General features: G+C 36.2%; 1 protein-coding gene across 2 annotated transcripts in view; it reads right to left on the bottom strand.

Annotated features, from left to right (window-relative positions):
* Positions 1 to 21165, bottom strand: part of Cenpi (centromere protein I) — a 79310-nt gene extending 58145 nt beyond the window's left edge. Inside the window, exons 1-7 of one of the 2 annotated variants that reach the window (XM_027932838.2) lie at positions 21116 to 21165; positions 20783 to 20948; positions 19276 to 19499; positions 18131 to 18268; positions 15019 to 15137; positions 14623 to 14730; positions 146 to 194 (exon numbers count right to left, since the gene is read on the bottom strand). In XM_027932838.2, coding sequence (XP_027788639.2) covers positions 146 to 194; positions 14623 to 14730; positions 15019 to 15137; positions 18131 to 18268; positions 19276 to 19486 — 625 coding nt within the window. In that variant the 5' untranslated portion in view covers positions 19487 to 19499; positions 20783 to 20948; positions 21116 to 21165. Of the gene's footprint in view, positions 1 to 145; positions 195 to 14622; positions 14731 to 14994; positions 15138 to 18130; positions 18269 to 19275; positions 19500 to 20782; positions 20949 to 21115 lie in introns of both variants that reach the window. The other variant, XM_071606885.1, reaches the window with a different exon arrangement.
* Positions 21166 to 21871: the final 706 nt, after the last annotated feature.

A 21871-nucleotide genomic window follows, 5' to 3' on the forward strand; every position in this document is an offset into this window, starting at 1 on the left:
CTTAGATAAAAGTACTACAAAGCAATTTCTGCCAAATGAATCCTGTCATATAACCAATAGTAACAGTTATTTTAATTTTATAAATGCCAAAACAAATGCTAATTCCATACAGCGAATGTAATGAAACTAGAATGAAAATACTCACCATTTTCTTTTTTGGTAAGTAAATATAACAAATGGCAGACATAAGGGCACTGTTAAAATAGAAAAAAATAAAAGAACTGACAATACATCTTGAAAAAAGCAGCAACATACTGTCAAGTGTCAATTTTATATTGATTAGGTAAAAGGCTTCAGAACTTCACTGAACAATAGTTTTTCAAAACTTCTTGTTCATTCTATAAAATGAGCATCCCTTATCTAAAATGCTTGAAATCAGAAATGATTAGGATTTCTTTCTTCTTCAGATTTTGGAATATTCACATATATGCAATAAAATATCTTGGGAATGGTACCCAAGTCTAAATACAAAATTGTTCCATATATACCTTATACACATACTTTGAAGGTTTTTATATACTAGGGATTTAACCTAGGGGCACTTTACCAATGAGCTATATAGCCCCAGCTCTTTTAATTTATTTATTTTATTTTGAGACAGGGTCTTGCTAATTGCTCAGAGTCTCGCTAAAATTATTAAGGTTGGCTTCAAACTTACAATCTTCCGGCTTCAGCCTCTCAAACTGCTGGGATTACAAACATTAACCACTATACCCAGCTTGAAAGTAATTTTATACAATATATTTAGTGTGCCTGTGTTTTAATACAACCTGTCACATGAGATCAGGCATGGATTTCTCTACTTTTGGCATCATGTCCATGATCAAAAAGCTTTAGACTTTTGGAATATTTTGGATTTCAGATTAGGTATGTTCAATCTATATATAACAGCAATGAAAACAAGTTTTAACTGGAATCTCATTAGGTCACTTTTAGTTATTTTTGGAATGCAAAAATCCTAAGGACAATTTGAAAAGCAGAAAAGAATTGTCCATCGTCTTCCTACCTAACAAAACTTTATATGTTTCTTTAAGTATCAGTCCATATTTATTAAGATATAAATTTTTTATCTTGATTTCCCACCTAAAAGCATTTTCTCACATATAAAAAAAGTCTTAAAAATTATCATTTTCAATGTCTCGAGTTCCAGTGAGTAGACATACCTTTTTTTTTTTTTTTGGGGGGGGGGTGTGCTGTGGTTCAAACCTACATCCTTGCACATACAGAGTAAAAACTGTATCACTGAACTAGAACTCCAGCCCAGCCCAGGTATACTATAATTTAATTAACAGCCTAGTCCTCAGTTTGGCAAGTAGCACCCACTCAGTAATTTGTTAATTAAGTTACTGAATGGTCAATTCCCCTATGATAGTCTATTGAGCATCCATCTGTTGAGGTCGTATTCTAGATTGGGGTCAGCAAACTCTGTCTACCTAGGGTTTTTTTTTTGTTTTATTTTTTATTTCTTTATTTATTTTTTAGTTGTAGATGGACATGATGCCTTTATATTGTTTGTTTATTTATTTATTTGGGGGGGGGTACCAGGGACTGAACTCAGGGGCACTCCACTGATGAGCCACATCCCCAGCCCTATTTTGTATTTTATTTAGAGAAACAGTCTCACTGAGTTGTTCAGTGCCTTGCTATTGCTGAGGCTTGCTTTGAACTCACAATTCTCCTGTCTCAGCCTTCCAAGCAGCTGGGATTATAGGCGTGTGCCACTGCACCAGGTTGTTTGTTTATTTTTACACAGTGCTGAGAGTTGGACTCAGTGCCTCACACATGCTAGGCAAGCGCTCTACCACTGAGCCACAACCCCAGCCTGTAGTCTACCTGTTTTTGTAAATAAAGTTTTGCTGGAACACAGCCACTCCCAATCTTTTATGTACTGTCTATAGCTGCTTTCACACTACACCAGCAGAGCTGAGTAGTTGTGACATATAGTATCATCTGCAAGCCTAAAACATTTAGTACCTGGTCCTTTAAGAAAAACGTTTGCCAACACTTGCTCTACATGATAGGAAAAGTCAAAAGTGAATTATTGAATGGAACTAGAGAAAGCAATAACATGACTCTAAACTTTAAAGTTCAGCATATTCCATGTTGCCTTTTCTGTGGGTAGAAATTGATGAAGAATTTAGACATACTTTTAAGCATGGATTTAGAGTTCAGTAAAAAATTCATTACCTCACACCCCTAGGATATGAACCATTAGCAACACTATTCATGAGTGTCATGCAATCACTGGCCATGGGCTCCAGCACTATAAAAAATCTGACATTAATCATGTCTTCAAAGGAAAAATTCATGTGCAGCTAATATTTTACAGTCACCTTGCTGGCAAATATTTAACTACCACATCTGAGTCACTACAGAGTAAGACTCACACCAAATTATATGAAAATGACTTTTCTAAAATATTACTTTTAAAAGTTTAGGCCTGTTTCTCCTGTTTCTTGATCTTGGTAATATTTACACAAAAGCATTCAGTTAGTGAAAATTAACCAAGCTGATCATCAATTTTTTGCATTACAGTATAATTTATTAAATATTTTTCTTAAAAAGATAGAAGAATGGATCAGGGTTGTGGCTCAGTGGTAGAGCACTTGCCTAGCATGCATGAGGCACTGGGTTCAATCTCTGGCACCACATAAAAATAAAAACAAAAACAAATAAAATAAAGGTATTGTGTTCATCTACAACTAAAAAGAAAAAAATTAAAAAAAAAAAGATAGAAGAAAAATAAGTTGGCTCCCTTCCCTCTTGCCAAAGTGAAAAAGAAATACTCTAGTTAGTATAAGGAAAAGTACTCAAAGAGATTGCATTTCATTTGACATTTATAAACAGTTCTATTCACTCATGAAATATTTATTAACTATTGAATAAACAGACAAAAAGTTCTGTTCTCATGAACTTTACATACTATATGCCATGAATTGAGTTATAAAAGGCACAATCTTAAGGCTGGGGTTATATAGCTCAGTGGTAGAGTACTTCTAGTATACAAGAGGCTCTGGGTCAGCAAATCACATTAGCCTCACAGTTTATTAACCTTCTTAATGCCAATGATCTGATTATTATTCATAGAAATATTGTATATTAGATACTCTCAATGACGGTAATTGCTTTCTTGATAACTTAGCAATTTTTTTTAAATCGTATTCAGTGTATAAGCATATTTCTGAGCTGACATGAAAGCAAAGAATTTGCAGCTCCTAAAGACAAAGATAAAATATGGGAATACTAAATATTGAATGAGCTCTTTCATCAAGATTTTCTGCCAAACCTTAGAAACCTTGAACTTCTGGGTTTAATAGCTACAAAATGTGTGTGGCAGGAAGGGGTATGTTACAGGAGATAAAAGTGGGATCTATCAGAAAATTGGAACCCACAAAAGTTATACACTAATATATGGTTGTAGAATAAAAACAAATTCCACTGTGTGGACAATAACAACAAATAAACTTTACTGTCTTGATCCTGGGACTGGGTGAAAATAAAATAAAACTACTTTCAAAACTCTGTAACCACCAGCCAGCCCTATGTAGGTCTACAATTTGAATTAACACTACCTGTTATGACCTGGAAATACTCAAGTAAAGAATTAGTGTAACTCCTAAGCAAATTATAGATTTGATAACGGACTTGTATCTAAAAAAAAAAAAGGAAGAATCGTTACAACCCAACAATAAAAGACAAACCACTCTGTTAAAAATAGAAAAAAAATTTGTTTTGTACCAGGGATTGAGCCCAAGGCAACCTACCCCTAAGCCACATCCCCAGCAGTTTTTTTTTTTGTTGTTGTTGTTTATTTGCTGTTTTTTTTTTTAAATTTTTATTTTTGAGACAGGGTCTCCTTAAATGCCTCAGCTTCCTGAGCCTCTAGGATTACAAACTTACAGCACCACACCCAGCAGAAAAAGTGTGTGTGTGTGTGTGTGTGTGTGTAAAATATATTTTTACATGTATCTTATATATGTTTTACACACACACACATTGTTTTTTCCTTTTTGGTACCAAGCATTGAACCCAGGGGCTATTAATTAACCACTGAGCCACACACCATCCCCAGGCATTTTTAATATTTTATTTAGAGATAAGCAGGGTGTGGTGGCACACACCTGTAATCACAGCACTTTAGGAGGCTTAAGGAAGGAGGATGGCAAGTTCAAAGCCAGCCTCAGCAACTTATCAAGGCCCTAGGCCACTTGGCAAGACCATGTCTCTAAATAAAATATAAAAAGGGCTTGGGACGTGGCTCAATGGTTAAACACTCCAGGTTCAATTCCTGCTACCAAAAAATAAAAATGAAAAAAATAGAGACAGAGTCTCACTAAGTTGCTTAGAGCCTTGCTAAATGGCTGAGGCCAGCTTTGAACTCCTAATCTTCCTGCCTCAGTCTTCAGAGCCAAGCTGCTGGGATTACAGGTGTGCCCCATGGTGCCCAGCAGGAAAAGCATCTTAATAGACCTATTTTCAGGGGAGATATACAAATACAAAAATAAGCACATGAAAAGATGTTCAAGACAAATAGTCATCAGGGAAATGTAAATCAAAACAATGAGCCAGGCACAGTGGCCTGGAATCCCAGTGATTCAGGAGGTTGGGGAAGGAGGATTCAAAGTTTAAGGCCAATTAAGCAAGGCCTAATTTAGCAAGGCCTTGTCTCAGAATAAAAATAAAAAAATAAAAAGGGCTAGGAAATGTAACTCAGTAGTAAAGCAGCCCTAGTTTCAATCCCCAGGACTCAGAAAACAAAACACCAAAAAAATAAATAAATAACAGTGAAATATCATTCTATGCCCACTATATCAGAAAGTCACATAAATAACAAGTGTTGGTGAAGATGGGAAGAACTCAAAACCCTGTGACACATTCTTGATGGGAATGAAAAATCATTCAGCCACTATGCAAAACAGTGTGACGATTCCTTAAAAAGTTAAACAGAGGGGCTGGTGTTGTGGATCAGGATTAGAGCACTCGCCTAGCACATTCAAGGCTCTGGGTTCAATACTCTGTACCACATAAAAATAAATAAATAAAATAAAGGTATTGTGTCTAACTACAACTAAAAAATCTTATTAAAAAAAAGTTAGCTGGGGTTGTGGCTCAGCAGTAGAGCGCTTGCCTAGCATGTACAAGGTGCTGGGTTCAATCCTCAGCACCACATAAAAATAAATACATAAATAAATATAAATATGAAAATTTTAAAAATAAGTAAATAAAAATTTAAACAGAAATACCATTTGATACAGTAATTTTGATTCTATATATAAACCCCAAATAAGTGAAAATAGAAACTTGAACAGCTAGTCAGCCTTCTATCTCCCAGTTTCTACATCTGCAGATTCAACCAACTATGGATCAAAATATTCAGGTAAAAAAAACAAAAACAACTGCATCTGGGGCAGGGGGAAGAATACAAATTCATTGGATTAGACAAAAGGGAATGAAGGGAAGGGAGGGAGGACAGCAGAATGAATTGATCATAACTTTCCTATGTTCATATATGAATATATGACCAGTGAAACTCTACATCATGTACAACCACAATAGAATCCTATTAGAATAAGCTATACTCCATGTATATATGTCAAAATACACTCCACTCTACTATCATGTATATTTTAAAAGAATAAAAATACAAAATTAAAAAATTAAAAACTGCGTCTGTATTGAAAATGTACAAGCTTTTTGCTTGACTTTATTTCCTAAGTGATACAGTATAAGAAATATTTAAATAAAATTTACATTGCATTAGGTATTATACATAGTCTAGAGGTTATTTAAAATACAGAGGAGGATATGCATTGGTTATCTACAAATACTACATCATTTATATAAGGGAATTGAACATCCATGGATTTTGGTATCCATGAGGGGTCTTAGAAACAATTCCCCACAAATACTAAGGGATACTTTATTATCTAACATGCTTACTGCAGCATCATTCACAATAGCCAAAAGGTAAAAACAATCCAAATGCCCATCAAGAGACAAATAGATAAGCAAACACGTGGTATATGCATAGAAGAGAATGCTATTAAGCCATAAAAAGGAATATAGTTCCATTACATGCTATAACATGGATAAGCTTTGAAGATACTATGCTAAGTGAAAGAAGTCAGACACAAAAGGATAATACCACATGATTCTTCTTATATGAGGTACTTAGAATAGGTAAACTCATAGAAACAGAAAGTAGACTATAGGTTATCAGGAGCAAAGGAGTAGCAGGAATGGGAAGTTATTGCTTAATGCATAGAGTTTCTGTTTGAGGTATTAAAAATTTTTGGAAATAGTGGTAATGGCTGCATGACATTGTGAATGTAATTCATGCTACTGAATTATACACAAAAATCTTTTTTTAAAATTTTTAGTTGTAGATGGACACAATACCTTTATTTTATTTATTTATTTATATGTGGTGCTGAAGATTGAACCCAGAGCCTCACACATGCAAGGCAATTGCTGTACCACTGAGCCACACCCCTAGCCCCCACAAAAATCATTAAAATAGTGAATTTTATGGGCTGGGGATATAGCTCAGTTGATAGGATGCTTGCACAAGGCCCTGGGTTCGATCCTCAGCACCACAAAAGGAAAAAAAAAAAAAAAAGAACTAAAATAGTGAATTTTATGAAATAAAAAACACAACAGATTTTTAAAAAGAAGCACTATATAGGCTACAACATGAAGCTTACAAACATTTTGCTAAGAAGCCACTCCCAAAAGACCACATATTATAAGATTCCATTTATATGAAATTTCAGAATAGGTGAATCTATAAAGACATAAAATACATTAGAGATTTCTTAGAGCTAGGGGAAATTAGACATGAGGAGGATGACAATAAAAGGGTACAGGGTTTCTTCCTTGGGGCGAGGGGTACCAGGGGGTGAACCCAGGAGCACTTAACCACTGAGACACAACCCCAAACCTTTATGTTTTTGTTTTTGGTTGTTTTGGTTTGTTTGTTTGTTTGTTTGTTTTTGGTGCTGAGAATTGAACTCAGGGCCTTGTGCATATAAGGCAAGCACTCTACCAATTGAGCTATATCCCCAGCCCCTTATGTTTTATTTTTGAGACAGGGTGTCACTAATTTGCTTAGGGCCTGGCTAAGTTGCTGAGGCTGGCTTTGAACTCGCTATCCTCCTGTCTTAGCCTCCCAAACTGCTAGGATTACAGGCATGTGCCACCATGTTTGGCTTGGGTTTTCTTTTTGAGATGATGAAAATATTCTAAAACTGAGTAGGCTTATGATTACACTTACTGTGACTACATTAAAAACCAGTAAAACACTTGGGAATCAACTTAATGAAAGAGGTGAAAGACCTCTACAACGAAAACTACAGAACTCTAAAGAAAGAAATTAAAGACTTTAGAAGATGGAAAGATCTATCTTGCTCTTGGATAGGCAGAATTAATATTGTCAAAATGGCCATACTACCAAAAGCACTATACAGATTTAATGCAATTCCAATCAAAATCCCTATGACATTCCTCATAGAAATAGAAAAAGCAGTCATGAAATTCATCTGGAAAAATAAGAGACCCAGAATAGCTAAAGCAATCCTTAGCAAAGAAGAGTAAAGCAGGTGTCATCACTATACCAGACCTTAAACTGTACTACAGAGCAATAGTAACAAAAACAGCATGGTATTGGCACCAAAAAGAGACTTGTAGACCAATGGTACAGAACAGAGGACACAGAGACAAACCCACATAACTTCAGTTATCTTATATTAGACAAAGGTGTCAAAAACATACATTGGAGAAAACATAGCCTCTTCAACAAATGATCTTGAAAAACTGGAAATCCATATGCAACAAAATGAAATTAAACCCCTATCCCCCACCATGCACAAAACTCAACTCAAAGTAGATCAAGGACCTAGGAATTAAACCAGAGACACTGCGCCTATTAGAAGAAAAAGTAGGCCCAAATCTTCATAATGTCAGATTAGGCCCAAACTTCCTTAATAAGACTCCTATAGTGCAAGAAATAAAATCAAGAATCGATAAATGGGATGGATCCAAACTAAAAAGCTTCTTCTCAGCAAAAGAAACAATCAGTGAGGTGAATAGAGAGACTACATTTTGGGAGCTAATTTTTACCACATGCACAACAGATAGAGCACTAATATCTAGGATGTATAAAGAACTCAAAAATCTTAACACCAAAAACACAAATAACCTAATCAATAAATGGGCCAAGGGACTAAACAGACGCTTCTCAGAGGTGATATACAATCAATCAACAAACATATGAAAAAATGTTCAACATCTCTAGCAATTAGAGAGATGCAAATCAAAGTATTCTAAGATTTCATCTCACTCCAGTCAGAATGGCAGCTATTAAGAAGACAAACAACAATAAGTGTTGGCAAGGATGTGGAGAAAAAGTCACACTCATACATTGCTGGTGGGACTGCAAATTGGTGCAGCCAATATGGAAAGCAGTATGGAGAATACTTGGAATACTGGGAATGGAAACACCATTTTACCCAGCTAACCCACTCCTCCGTCTATATCCAAAGGACTTAAAAACAGCATACTACAGGGACACAGCTTCATCAATGTTTATAGCAGTACAATTCACAATAGTTAAACCAACCTAAATGCCCTTCAGTAGATGAATAGATAAAGAAAAATGTGAGATAGACATATATATACACACACACACACACACACACAATGGAATTTTATTCAGCATTAAAAGAGAATAAAATTATGGCATTTGCAGGTAAATGGATGGAGTTCAAGAATATAATGCTAAGTGAAGTTAGCCAGTCCCAAAAAAACAAACTGCCAGATGTTTTCTCTGATTTAAGGATGCCGATTCATAATGGGGTTGGGGGTCATTGGAGGATTAGATGAACTCTAAAAAAGGGCAAAGGGAGAGAAGGGAAGGGAGGGGAATGGGGGTAGGAAATATGGTGGAATGAGATGGACATCAATACCCTAAGTACATGTATGAAGACACAAATCGTGTGACTCTACTTTGTGCACAACCAGAGATATGAAATATTGTGCTCTAAATGTGTAATATGAATTTTAATGCATTCTGCTGTCATATATAATAAATTAAGGAAAAAATAAAGACTTTTTCAGACAGAGCATTTATAATCAACAGATTTTCATTGAAATAATAGTCTACAGTATATTAAGTATACTGTTAAGACAAAAAAATTGCAAATGATCTCATATTAAAGGTCTAAGAGGGGCTGGGGTTGTGGCTCAGTGGTAGAGTGCTTGCCTAGAATGTATAAGGTTCTGGGTTCAATCCTCAGCACCACATAAAAATAAATAAAGATTTTTTTTTTTTTTTAAAAAGGTCTAAGATACAAAAAGCAAATGATGAGCAAAGACACTGTTAAATAGAGCCAAGGTTGTGGCTCAGTGGTAGACTGATTGCCTAGCATGCATGAGGCACTAGGTTTGATCCCTGGCACCACATAAAAACAAAATAAAAGTATTCTGTCCATCTATAATAAAAAAAAAATTAAAAAGGATACTAGTAAATATGAAGGTAGGGCTGGGGCTATAGCTCAGTGGTAGAGCATTTGCCTACCATGTGTGAGGCACTGAGTTCGATCATCAGCATCACATAAAAATAAACAAAATAAAGGTCCTTCTACAACTAAAATAATATTTAAAAAATAGAAACATATGAAGGTAAATGGAAATAAACAACTGTAAAGATAATGTCTGCTTTATGTGCATACAGGAGGATGGAGAAGAAATACCAAACAATAACATATAACTTTGAGGGATGTGATCAGAGTTAAAGCACTCTAGGTTCCTTGAATTATACAAGATAAAGATACCAGTTATCCTTACACTTTAGGTAAGTATGTTAAAATCAGTACAAAAACACCAAAGAGCACAGATTATGTAATTTCCCAACAAAAATAAAGGGAAAACCACAATCATTCCAAAAGAAAGTAGAAAAAAAGAAAAGAGATAGAGAAGAATTGGGGGAGAGGGGTTAGAAAACCTAAAATAAAATATTTGAGTTTATTTCTACCAAAGCAATAATCAATATACAAGTAAAAAGAAATAAAATAAACAAAAATAAAAATCATCAAACAAGGGCACAGTGGTGCATGTCTGTAATCCCAGTTGCTGGGGAGGCTGAGGCACAAGGATCTTGAGTTCAAGGACAGCCTCAGCAACTCAGCAAGGCCCTGTCTCTAAATAAAATATAAAAAGAGGACTGGGGATGTGGCTCAGAGGTTAAGTGCCCCTGGGTTCAATCTCTAGAACCCACAAAAAAAAAAAAAAAAAAAAGAGCAAAACTAAAATCCAGGGTCTGGGGTATACAGCTCAGCAGTAGAATGCTTGCCTAACATGCACAAGGCCCTGGGTTAAATCCCCAGCACCACACCACACAGAGTTGTATGCAATTTTAAAAAGAGACATCTGAGATGTAAGGGTAGAAAAGGATTTTTTTAAAAATCAAAAGACTGCAGCTGGGCTCAGTGGTGCATGCCTGTAATCCCATCTCCTTGTGAGGTTGAGGTAGGAGAATCACAAGTTTGAGGCCAGCCCAGGCAACTTTGCAAGACCCTGTCTCAAAATAAAAAATAAACTGGGTGCAGTGGCTCATGCCTGTAATCCCAGTGATTTGGGAGGCTGAGACAGGAGGATTGCAAGTTCAAGGCCAGTCTCAGCAATTTAACAAGGCCCTAAGCAACTTAGCAAGAGACCCTGTCTTAAAATAAAAAATAAGATGGCTGGGGAATGTGGCTCAATGGCAAAGCATCTCTTGGTTCAATCTCCAGTACCATAAACAAACAAACAAATAAATAATAAAAGGGTTCAATGGATAAAAAAATGTGGTATATATATATATACAATGGAGTCTTACTCAGGGATAAAAAAAACATGAAATTATGACCTTTGCTGGTAAATAAGAGAAACTGAAGAACATTATGCTAAGTGAAATAATCCAGACCCAAAAAGTCAATGGGTCTGGATTATTTCACTTAGCATAATGTTCTTCTCTCATAACTGGGAGCTAGACCAAAATATGGATAAAGAAAGAAGAAAGTCAGGGGACATTTCATGAAAATAGAAGATCAGTGGAGTAGAGAAAGGGGATTGAGGGGGGAGGAGGGACAGGAAAAGAAACAGTGGAATGAATCTAACCAAACTTTCCTATATACATATGTGCATAGACCACAGTGAATTTGATATTATGTATATCCATAATACAGTAATTTTAAAAAACTATAAATAAATAGAAGATCAGTAGAGTATAGGAAAGGGAACAGGGGGAGGGAGGAGAGCAGAGAAAGGGAAATACTGGAGACTTAATTGGAGTCAACTATATTTCATGCTTATATAAATATGTCAAAATGAACCCCAATATTATGTATAACTATAATGAACTTTTAAAAAAAGAACCACAAATTGGAAAAAAAAAAAAAAACATGCCGAGGATGTAATTCAGAAGTAAAGTGCCTCTGGGTTCAATCCCTAGTATGTAAAAACAAATTTTAAAAAATTAAAAGATGGAAATATAGCCAGGTACAGTGGTACACACCCATAATCACTCCAGAAGCTTTGGAGGCTGAGGCGGGAGGATCACAAGTTCAAGGTCAGCCTCAGCAACTTAGCAAGGCCCTGATCAACTTAGTAAGACCCTGTCTCAAAATAAATAATAAAAAGGGCTGGAGATTGTGGCTCAGGAGTTAAGCACCCCTGGGTTATATTCCTGGTACCAAAAAAAAAAAAAAGATGGAAATATACTAAGCAGCTACTAACCAAAATAAAGGCAGGGTAGCAATGCCAATATAAGACAAACAATTGAACTAAGATGAAAAACATTTTAACACCAAAGGGTTACTCCATGATATAAAGTTTGATTGAATTATGATTGTGGCCAGAATGATAGCACAAGCCTATAATCCCAGAAACTAAGGAGGTTGAGGCAGGAGGATCACAGCCTCAGCCACTTAGTGAGATGTTGTCTTAAAATAAAAAGGGCTGGGGATGTGACTCGGTGGTTAAGCACCCCTGGGTTCAAGCCGTAGCACCAGAAGAAAAAAAAAATATATATATATACATACATACACACACACACACACACATATACACATACACATATATACACATATATACATACATATATATGTTCTATATATATTTTGTGTGTATTAGGTATATGCACAATTATATATATATACACATATATACATACATATATGTGTGTGTGTGTGTATATATATATATAAAATTGTGCATATATCTAATAATACACACAAAATATACAGAGAACAAAAATTGAGAGAATTTGAAAGGAAGACTGACAAATCTGCCTTCATAGCTGATTTTCAACATACCTCTCAGTAATTGACGGATGGGCAGCAACAACAAAAAATCCATAAGGATATAGAAAATATCTACTCTAATAATGTTCATTTCCTCACTGTACTTCAACAAATCACCTGATAGTCTCTCAGAACCTTGCCATTACATTGAATCATCCCCTCCTGAAATCTTAAACTTCAGTGCTATAACTTGTTATCAGTCCACTTTTTTTATTTTTTTAAATTTTTTTTTAAAGAGAGAGGTGAGAGAGAGAGAGAGAATTTTTAATATTTATTTTTTAGTTTTGGGCGGACACAACATCTTTGTTTGTATGTGGTGCTGAGGATCGAACCCGGGCCACACGCATGCCAGGCAAGCGCTCTACCACTTGAGCCACATCCCCAGCCCTCAGTCCACTTTTTAATCTCAATGTTTCTTGAATGTCATCACGGCATCCTGAATCTAAGCTGTATGTGCTCCAGATCTACACTCTTTTGTCTTCACTTTCTTCCCTTTTCACTCCATGGTCCAGAAGTTTAATCACTCTCTTGTACCTTTGTCATAACTCTGGAGAAACCACTCTTTTGTGTATTTGGTGTTTGGGTATTTTTTTCTTTTTTTGTACCAAGGATTGAACCCAGAGCTTAACCCTTAAGCCACATTCCCAGTCTTTTTTACTTTTTATTTTGAGATAGGGTCTCACTAAATTACTTACGGCCTCACTAAGTTGCCAAGGCTGGCCTTGAACTTGTGATCCTCCTGCCTCAGCCTCCTGAGTCACTGAGATTACAGACATGTACCACCCCGCCTGCCCCTCTTGCATATTTGTAAGGTCCCAAATTCATGTTCTCTAACTTCATCTGGACCTTCCAAACTGTCCATAGTCAACTTTCATTCTCATTTCCATAAACAGCTACAGTCAGCCTCTATCTGCAGATTACATCAACAGATTCAACCAACTACAGATAAAAAATACTTAGAAAAAAAATGGGTTTGTACTGAACATGTTTTTCTAGTCATCATTACCTAAAATACACATCTTGAAATTTGCTTGAAATATTCCCATTATATCAAATATTTTTTCTCTCATCAAATCCCAAATTCTACTCTACCTTCAAGGCCCAGCTCAAACACCTACATACTTTATGAAGTTTTTTCTAATCCCTCTGATTTACAGTGTTCTATTCCTTCTTGGAAGTACTATCCTCACACTACCATACATTGTCTTTGATAATTTCACCCTCAAGTTATTTAACCTCATATGCTTTCCTTAATTCCCCAATTAAACTTTAAATTCTTGGAGTACAGAAACTCTGTGCTAAAGCCTGAATCTTCTACTTTTGCCTAGTACAATACAAAAAACACAACAGAAACAACTTTTGGGGGGGGGAGGGCAGCGTAGTACAGGGATTGATCCCAGGACCTTGTGACTGCTAAGCAAGCACTTTACCAGTGAGTTACAATCTCATCCCTTTGGCCTTTTTTTATTTTTAAGACAGGGTCCCACTAAGTTGTCCAGGTTGTCCTTGATCTAGCTATCCTCCTGCCCCAACCTCCCAAGTAGCTGGGATTACAAGAGCATACTACCATGCCTGGATGAAACATGATCTTTTTTTTTTTTTTTTTTTTTTTTTGGTGGTGGTGGGGATTGAACTCAGTGCTTCACACATGCTAGGCAAGCACTTTACCACTGAACCACATCCCCGGCCCCCTGAAACATGAATTTTTAAAAATGAAATTAGTGAAAGAATTCCTTTCTTATAGGAAAAATTCAGCTAGATGTGTCACTCACTACTAACGATCCTTGAAAGTCTTCCAGGTGGACAGTAGATTGATTTCTTAGAGTTATTAATGTTTTTAATGGGAATAATTATGTCATTTAATCATAATCAGTCCATTGGCAACTCATGAAAAGTAATCCTCTCCTTATCATTAATTGTGATGAAATTTTTGCAGTGTTAATCAAGAAAATGTAGAGTAAGTGACCCAATGGAGTTTGCTTAAGTGGTTTAAGAGAGAAAAAAATGGTAATCACTGCTATAGACCAGCAAAGAAACTGCAATGTGGAATCAACTCAATCTGTAATATTTTTATTTCCCTAAAAGATGATATAGACCAAATATGGCAATAATTAATCTGAGAGAAAGTGAAGTGCTGTTATGTTATTCTCTAATTTCTGTATATTTGATATATTTTTAAATAAATACAGAAAAGCACATTGTAGCACCCTGAAGCATATATGGTGCATCAATTCACATCCATGTACTATTTGATTGATGCTAGATGCATCCAGTGTTTACTTACCAGTGCATCATCTTGCAATGAAGCGAAAAAGAAGCCATAAAGCAAGTTAATTTGCTCCTTATTATCAATGAAGTCAAACATTGCAACCAGCCATCGATAAAAAAGTACCTATCGAGAGTCAAAAAACTTATCTTTAGAAAAATACAACTAACGGGCATAGAAGAGCTTAATTTCCCCCTCAGGGCTGTTTTAGACGCTTGTATCACAAAGTACAATAATAGATTTTATTTTTCAGTAAAAATTTCTGTTCGAACAGAGTCCTCGTATCAAGCTATACTGTTCCAAAACTACAGGCTTTACACAAAAGACCACGGCCATTACTTCATAAGTGGCTCTTCCTCACTAGCCCTTAAGTGGTTCTGAAGGACTTACCATCAAAGTGTTTAAAAAGATTACCTTGGTGCTACCAGAACACTTGCCAACACAGAGCCAGGAGACTGCCTTAACCACAGAATGTTCTGATATTAGAGTTGCTGGAATCAGGCACTTCAGTATCCGAGTATTTACAGCATTCCCTGGACAACAAACTTGAAATTAAACTATGTTTTAGTATCTCAGTTGTTTACTTACTATTCTTCACTATTGGTCATACAAATAATACTTTACCTTTAAGGCAATAAAAACCAACACACTATATAACATTTAGTACCTCTTATCATCATTATAAAACACTAGTCAAAACAAAATTGTACTTTCAGATCCTGAAATAAAATATGAAGCAAATTATTTGGCCCATATATTTCTATTTTAAAGGGGAGGATGAACACAAGTTTTGTTTTTTGAAGTGATGAAAATATTTGGGAATTACACAGTGGTAACAATAGCACAACTCTGGGAATACGCTAAAACACTGAACTTTCAAATGCATGAATTTTATGGTATGTAAATTATATCTTAAAAAAGTCTTTAATCAGGGCTGGGGTTGTGGCTCAGTGGTAGAGCGCTTGCCTAGCATGCATGAAGCATGGGGTTCAATCCCCAGCATCACATAAAATAAACAAAGTTAAAAATCCATTGGCAATTAAACTAAAAAATATTTTTTTAAAAGTCTATAATCACAGGGAAATATCAAATTTTTCTTATTTTTAATGGCAAAATAGACTGGTTTCAGACTAGTAGACATGTTGCATGAGATGCTACAGTTAAGAATAAATAAATAAATTTGTAGCCTCCACTGCTCCATAAAACGGGGAAGGATAGCCGAATGAAACAGATCTTCTTGGAATTAGCTGGAGGTGATATTATTTTATCCTACTCTAATCTTTCCATCTTGCCTTCTGGCCTCCATGGTATTCTCTCATCTGGTAACAGAAATGATGTTACAGACACTGGCTTTGTATACTCTTTATTCTAACTTCTATTCAATAAGCTTCAATAATTAAAATGTATGTCATCAATTTCTACCCCATCACCCTGTGGAGAAGAAAGAAAGCAGTGATGGCAAGTTAAAAAAAAAATCACAAGAATAAAAATCCCTGCTTTCCACTCTGAGGTTTCTTGTTTTTATATTTTTTTCCTCTCCCACTCCCGTTCACTAACCTTTTTAAATTTTTAAACAGTCTCACCATTAACACCTTACACATATACCAAATCAAAGAAGGAACTCAATACTACCTTTATTTTTACTTCCAGTGACTTTTTAATTTCTCAGGATCTAAAGTCCCTTTGCACCTAATTATAATGATATTTCTAGTATAATTGTCCCCTAAATATGCATCTAAATATGCATTTCAATTTCCCAAAAGAGCTATATATAAAGATCTAGTACAGATGGAGTGGTATCATAGAACTAACTAAAAGGGAAAAGGAATTAAGGAGGTCATATTCAACCTCGATAAATTCCAGCCCAACAGAAAAATGAAAACAGAGAGGCAGAGTGTTTCACTTTAAATTGTTATGTACAAGTTTCCAGAGCCTGAGACATGCCTTTTGAAACACAATGGCATATAACATGAAAACTCCCTAACCATTAATATCACTAAATTCCAAAATATAAAAAATGTACATTCTATACATCTTTTAATGGGATAATTGAGTGGTAAAATTGATCTTGATAGACACTAATCAACATGGACTCCTGGAAAGGTATTAGAACCAAACAATTTGAAACCATTACCTACAAGAATAAAAGTCAGTTTTATTAGGTCTAACTTAATTTTCTAAGAAAACACACAGAACTTATCAGGTAAAAGAGGAAAAAAAATACTTGAGTCACAGATTGAATTTAGTTAGTACAGTGTTGTTACTTTAAAACACACACACACTTGTAAATTGGATGCTCCAGTATACTCAAAGGAAGCTAATACACAGGGTCAAGAAATACTTAGTATTAAAAGAATTCAGTATTGATGAATGTATTAGTTTGTTTTTTTAAGTAGGAAAAAAAGCATTAGCCATGTAGTACAGTATAAGTGCAATAGGAGATCTAATTTCCCCAGTTTTTGCTCTGACAATAAGAAAAGTCTTGGGCTGGGATTGTAGCTCAGTGGTAGAGCGCTTGCCTCGCATGCATGAGGCACTGAGTTCGATTTTCAGCACCACATAAAAATACATAAGTAAAATAAAGATTTTGTGTCCATTTACAATTAAAAAAAAAACTTAGAAAAAAAAAAAAAAAGAAAGTTTTGCCAGGTGCAGTGGCACATGCCTGTAACCTCAGTAGCTCGAGAGGCTGAGGCAAGAAGATCACGAGTTCACAGCCAGCCTCAGCAAAAGCCAGGTGCTAAGTAACTCAGTGAGACCCTGTCTCTAAATAAAATACAAAATAGGGCTGGGGATGTGGCTCAGTGGTGGAGTGCCCCTGAGATCAACCCCCGGTACCAAAAGAAAAAAAAAAAGGAAAGTCTCTAATTATTCTAGGAATATTTCCTCCTCTTTAAAATGGGTATGTTTAGGGACTAAAATACCTTGCAATTCTGAATTTAGATGAGTGAAGGTTGAAAGAAATCTTTTCAAGTAAAAATAATATTGACCAGGTGTTATTTCTAAGAACCTCTCCTACCCAATCCACCAATCAATAATCTGAGAACAGAAAAAGAAACATTTACACAAAAGAAAAAGCATTTTGACTGTTAAGGTCACAGACACTAGAATGAAAGTAGTGCAAATAGAAACTTGTCATAGATAAGTAAACCTAAAAGCAATGAAATAGACTAAGTGATCTCTAAAATTCCTTGCAGAAACATTATTTAAAATATTTTCATAAAATATTATCTATGCTTAATCAAAAAAAGAAAAAAAAACTAAAAATGATTCCATGTTTGGTGACAAGACTCCACGTTTAATTTGTAAAGAGGTGATAATTGGTCATTTCAGCAATACACAAACAAAAATTTGGGGCTCATAAAGTACTCTGAACACAAGAAAGGCTATTTTATAATCTTACCAGATTAATCTTAAGAGAATAGCAAAATAAAGAACTGCAACTGATTCCAATGAACAATCTAATTCAAAGTCTGAAAGGCAAAACCAATAGCAAACACATGACAAATGTATCCACTTGACATACCAAATTTGCCACTGAGTGCTGCATTTAATAGAATGTCAATTGCGTCTGGAGCTAACCCATTCTTCCAAGCCATATTCTCCACAGTTTTCAAGTGTTTTTCCAAGATTTTATTTTTACTTCGTGAAGTTTTAATAGGACCTTAAGAAAAGAATAATTAAATAATAAGCCCTTTAAATTTTTTTCAGTCCTTAACCCCAACAATTATAACTCGGCATGCACTAAAGGAATGGCTTTACCTAAAAAAAAAAAAAATTCCCACCCTTGAAAGCCTTTAAAAGTCTAAAATATTTAACAGCAACAGTACTTTCAGTGAGAAAAACTGAATCATGTTCTGGCACCCTTGCTATAAATTAACTAGAAGCACTCAACTTAGACTATAGTCTCTTTGAACACTAGGACAATGGTTCTCAAAATTTACTATATTTTGGAATCACCTAGGAAGCCTTTAAGAAGCCCTAATGCAGGTTGGGGATATAGATCAGTTGGTAGAGTGCTTCCCTCCCATGCATAAGGCCATGGGTTCAATCCCCAGTCCCACAAAAAATAAAAGAAGTCCTAATGCCAGGTTGCATCTTACACCAATAAAATCAGAATGTCTAAGGGCTAGAGTTGTGGCTCAGTGGTAGAATACTTGCCTGGCATGTGTGAGGCCCTGGGTTTGATCCTCAGCAGTGCATATAAACAAGTAAAAGATCCATTGACAACTAAAAAATATTTTTAAAAAATCAGAATGTCTAAGTGTGGATGCTAGGCATCAATATATTTTAAATTTCTCAGGTGATCACAATGTACAGCAGTTTGGAAACCACTCCACTGGGAAAGATGTTTCATTATGTGTCCATAATAATACCTAGAACACTGATGTATAGTAAATGTTCAACAAATGTAAATAAACAAAAGCATAAATGAGAAAAAAAAACATGTTTTCCTTTAAAAAAATCTTAAGAAAAAAATAAGTATTTTTAGGACTGGGGATGTGGCTCAAGCGGTAGCGCACTTGTCTGGCATGCGTGCGGCCCGCGGTTCGATCCTCAGCACCACATACAAACAAAGATGTTGTGTCCGCTGAAAAAACTAAAAAAAAAAAAAAAAAAAAAGTATTTTTATCAAAATAGGACTTTCATAAGGAAATGATCTGTCTTTACCTTTTTCAAAGTATTCCAATGTTATTTGCAGAGCATCTTCAGCTTGATCATCACCATGTTCACAATCTTCCACTGTGTTGTTTTGTTTCAAGATGCTCTTTGAGTTGCTTGGTTTTGCTTTCCAAGCTGAGAGCTTGGTCTGACAACTATTACTAACTTGTGAAGTTCTATTTTGTGCCTGGGAATTCTTGACTCTCTTTTGAGGTGACATTATTGCATATGTTCTATAGAGAAACAAGTGTCAAGTTATCATTAGTCAGCCAAACAATACCTTTTTTCCCCAAAAAGACAGGGGTCACATCTACCTATATTCCCACATTTAGTACTTAGTACCTGGCACATAAAAGGCATTCAATAAATAAGTTGACAATAATCTAGAAAATAAAACCTACAGGTTAACTTTTTCAAAAAGCTTACCTTGACCTAAAGAGAAACTAACAACTGGAGAAGGTAACATTTATCAGCTGTGAAATTTAAGTGCCCTCTTAGAATGGCTATATCATATAAGCAAGTCCAAAACTAATAAACCTCATGTACTCTACTTTCTCCACTCCTATTTTCTGTATTCCTCCTTGATTTTGCTTTTAATCATTATGTTCCCTACTTTGTCAGTGCTCAGTTAAAACTGCGTAGTTAAAAAGCCAAACTGGGAGGCAGACTAAACATTCTCAAGACAGAAACATTCTCCACTTATTAATGCATGTATTCAGAAAGTAATTACTGAACACTGTCTATATGCCAAGCATAATTCTACCACCAGGGATAAAACAATCAAGGTCCCTACATTCATGAAACTTACACTGGAGTGAGAGGCTGGGGAAAAGTAAGAATCAACCAATAACAAATAATAACGAATATACAGGGATGTGATAGAAATAGCGTGGGGTGGGAATCTACTTTGAAATAAGTGTTCAGAGAAAGCCCTTCTGAGGTGACCTTTAAGCTGATATTTGGGTGTCAAGGAACCTACCATGTAAACATCTAGTGAAAGAAGAGTTTATACGGAGGGAAAAGGAAAACATACTAAGACCTTAAAGCAAGAAAGTGTTTTGTATATTAATGAAACGGCAGCAACACCAGTATGGTGAGAGTGCAAAGAGGCAAAGGGTGGTGAGAGTCAGAAAGGCAGCCAGGGAGTATGCTGGGTCTTGTAGGCCAGCGATAAGGAGTTTGGATTTTCCCACAGGGAGAGGAGGACGGAGGTGGTCAGAGGAGGGAGCAATATCCAATTTGTGTTTTAAGACCATTTTATCTGCAGTATGGAGACTAAAATGTTAGGGGTCAAAGAGCGGCAAGAGACCACTTAAAGGATCTTGCAGAAGTCCAGAAGATGATGGAAAAAGACTTGATTCAGTATATGTTGTGAAGGTAGATTGGACAGGCTGTGACTAAAGAATGAGATGTAAGAAAAAGAAAGAGGAAAACCAAGAATGAATTCTAAATTTTTGGCTTCAAATAGGGAAAAGTAAGAGAATGATTGTAATGACGCTTACTCAATCCCACCTACCTAGAACAGATACCAAAACAGTAGAGTAACAAATATGTCCAATCCAATGGAACTGTCCAACTTGGAGTTGTTTCCTAGAGTCCTAAGAAAGTAAGCAGGGAAGCAGCTTCTGACCCCATGGAGTGAACCGTTCCAGTGCTTGCCAAGGATCACTCACTCTCACAACCTGCCAAAGCAGAGAGCCAACAAAGTCAACACCCATTAGGCAAATTCCTGAGTGGGAAGAAAACTCTATCCCAGTTATCCTTCACAGTGCAGTACCGCCCTCAGAGGCTGGAATAGTCCCCTCGCTCTCAGAGGTTCCATTTCGTACGGTGTTTAAAAGTTCCTCACCTGAAACACTCCTCAGCCCCCAGGCTCTGGAGTCTGAAAGCCGCCTTCTGGATTCAAAGGCGCGGGCCGCGCCCCGCGCATGCGCTGTCGTGGAGATACGGGCGGCGACTGGGCAGAGTGACGTGCTCTGCTGGAGCCTGATTGGTTGGAATACAGCTCTATGGCGGGAGTCGGCGCGCGCAGACAATGACGCAGACCCAATTACCCAGAGCGGTTTGCCCCACCTACCTAAGCCGGGTGAGCCCAGCGAGTGGGCCGTTGTTGCTGGAGTTAGCTCATTGGCTGGTGTTCTCACTTTTCTAATAATGTTCGCGTTTCGTCATTTTGCGTAGAACCGGTAACTGGTGTCAAGATTGTTAAATTTAATATGATCGATTATAGTGTTTATTTTGCCCAGATTGACCCCAAATATCAATTTGAATCTGTAGGAAAATGTGAAACCGCAAACTTCACTGTAAAGGCGGCTTCTCCCATGCTGAGATTTAAAGTTTCCAGTCGCTCTCCTCCTGAAACTAGGGGGCTGGGAGGAAAGAACGACGTTCTGCCCTCCTTTTACCTAGGATAGGTATGGATAACCTCCCACGTTTTCTGGAAACTTGTATCCTAAACCAGATGTTGAACCACCTTCAAGATTGCAGATTGTGGGCTGTAGCAAGTATATGCCTAACCTTGAAGAATCCATTGACCTTAAACTCGCTAAAATATTAACAATGGCTTAGTCTGAGACCTGATTTAATTTCTTTTTAAACTAGGAAT

The sequence above is a fragment of the Marmota flaviventris genome, chromosome X (assembly GCF_047511675.1).
Source record: "Marmota flaviventris isolate mMarFla1 chromosome X, mMarFla1.hap1, whole genome shotgun sequence".
Taxonomy (NCBI): domain Eukaryota; kingdom Metazoa; phylum Chordata; class Mammalia; order Rodentia; family Sciuridae; genus Marmota; species Marmota flaviventris.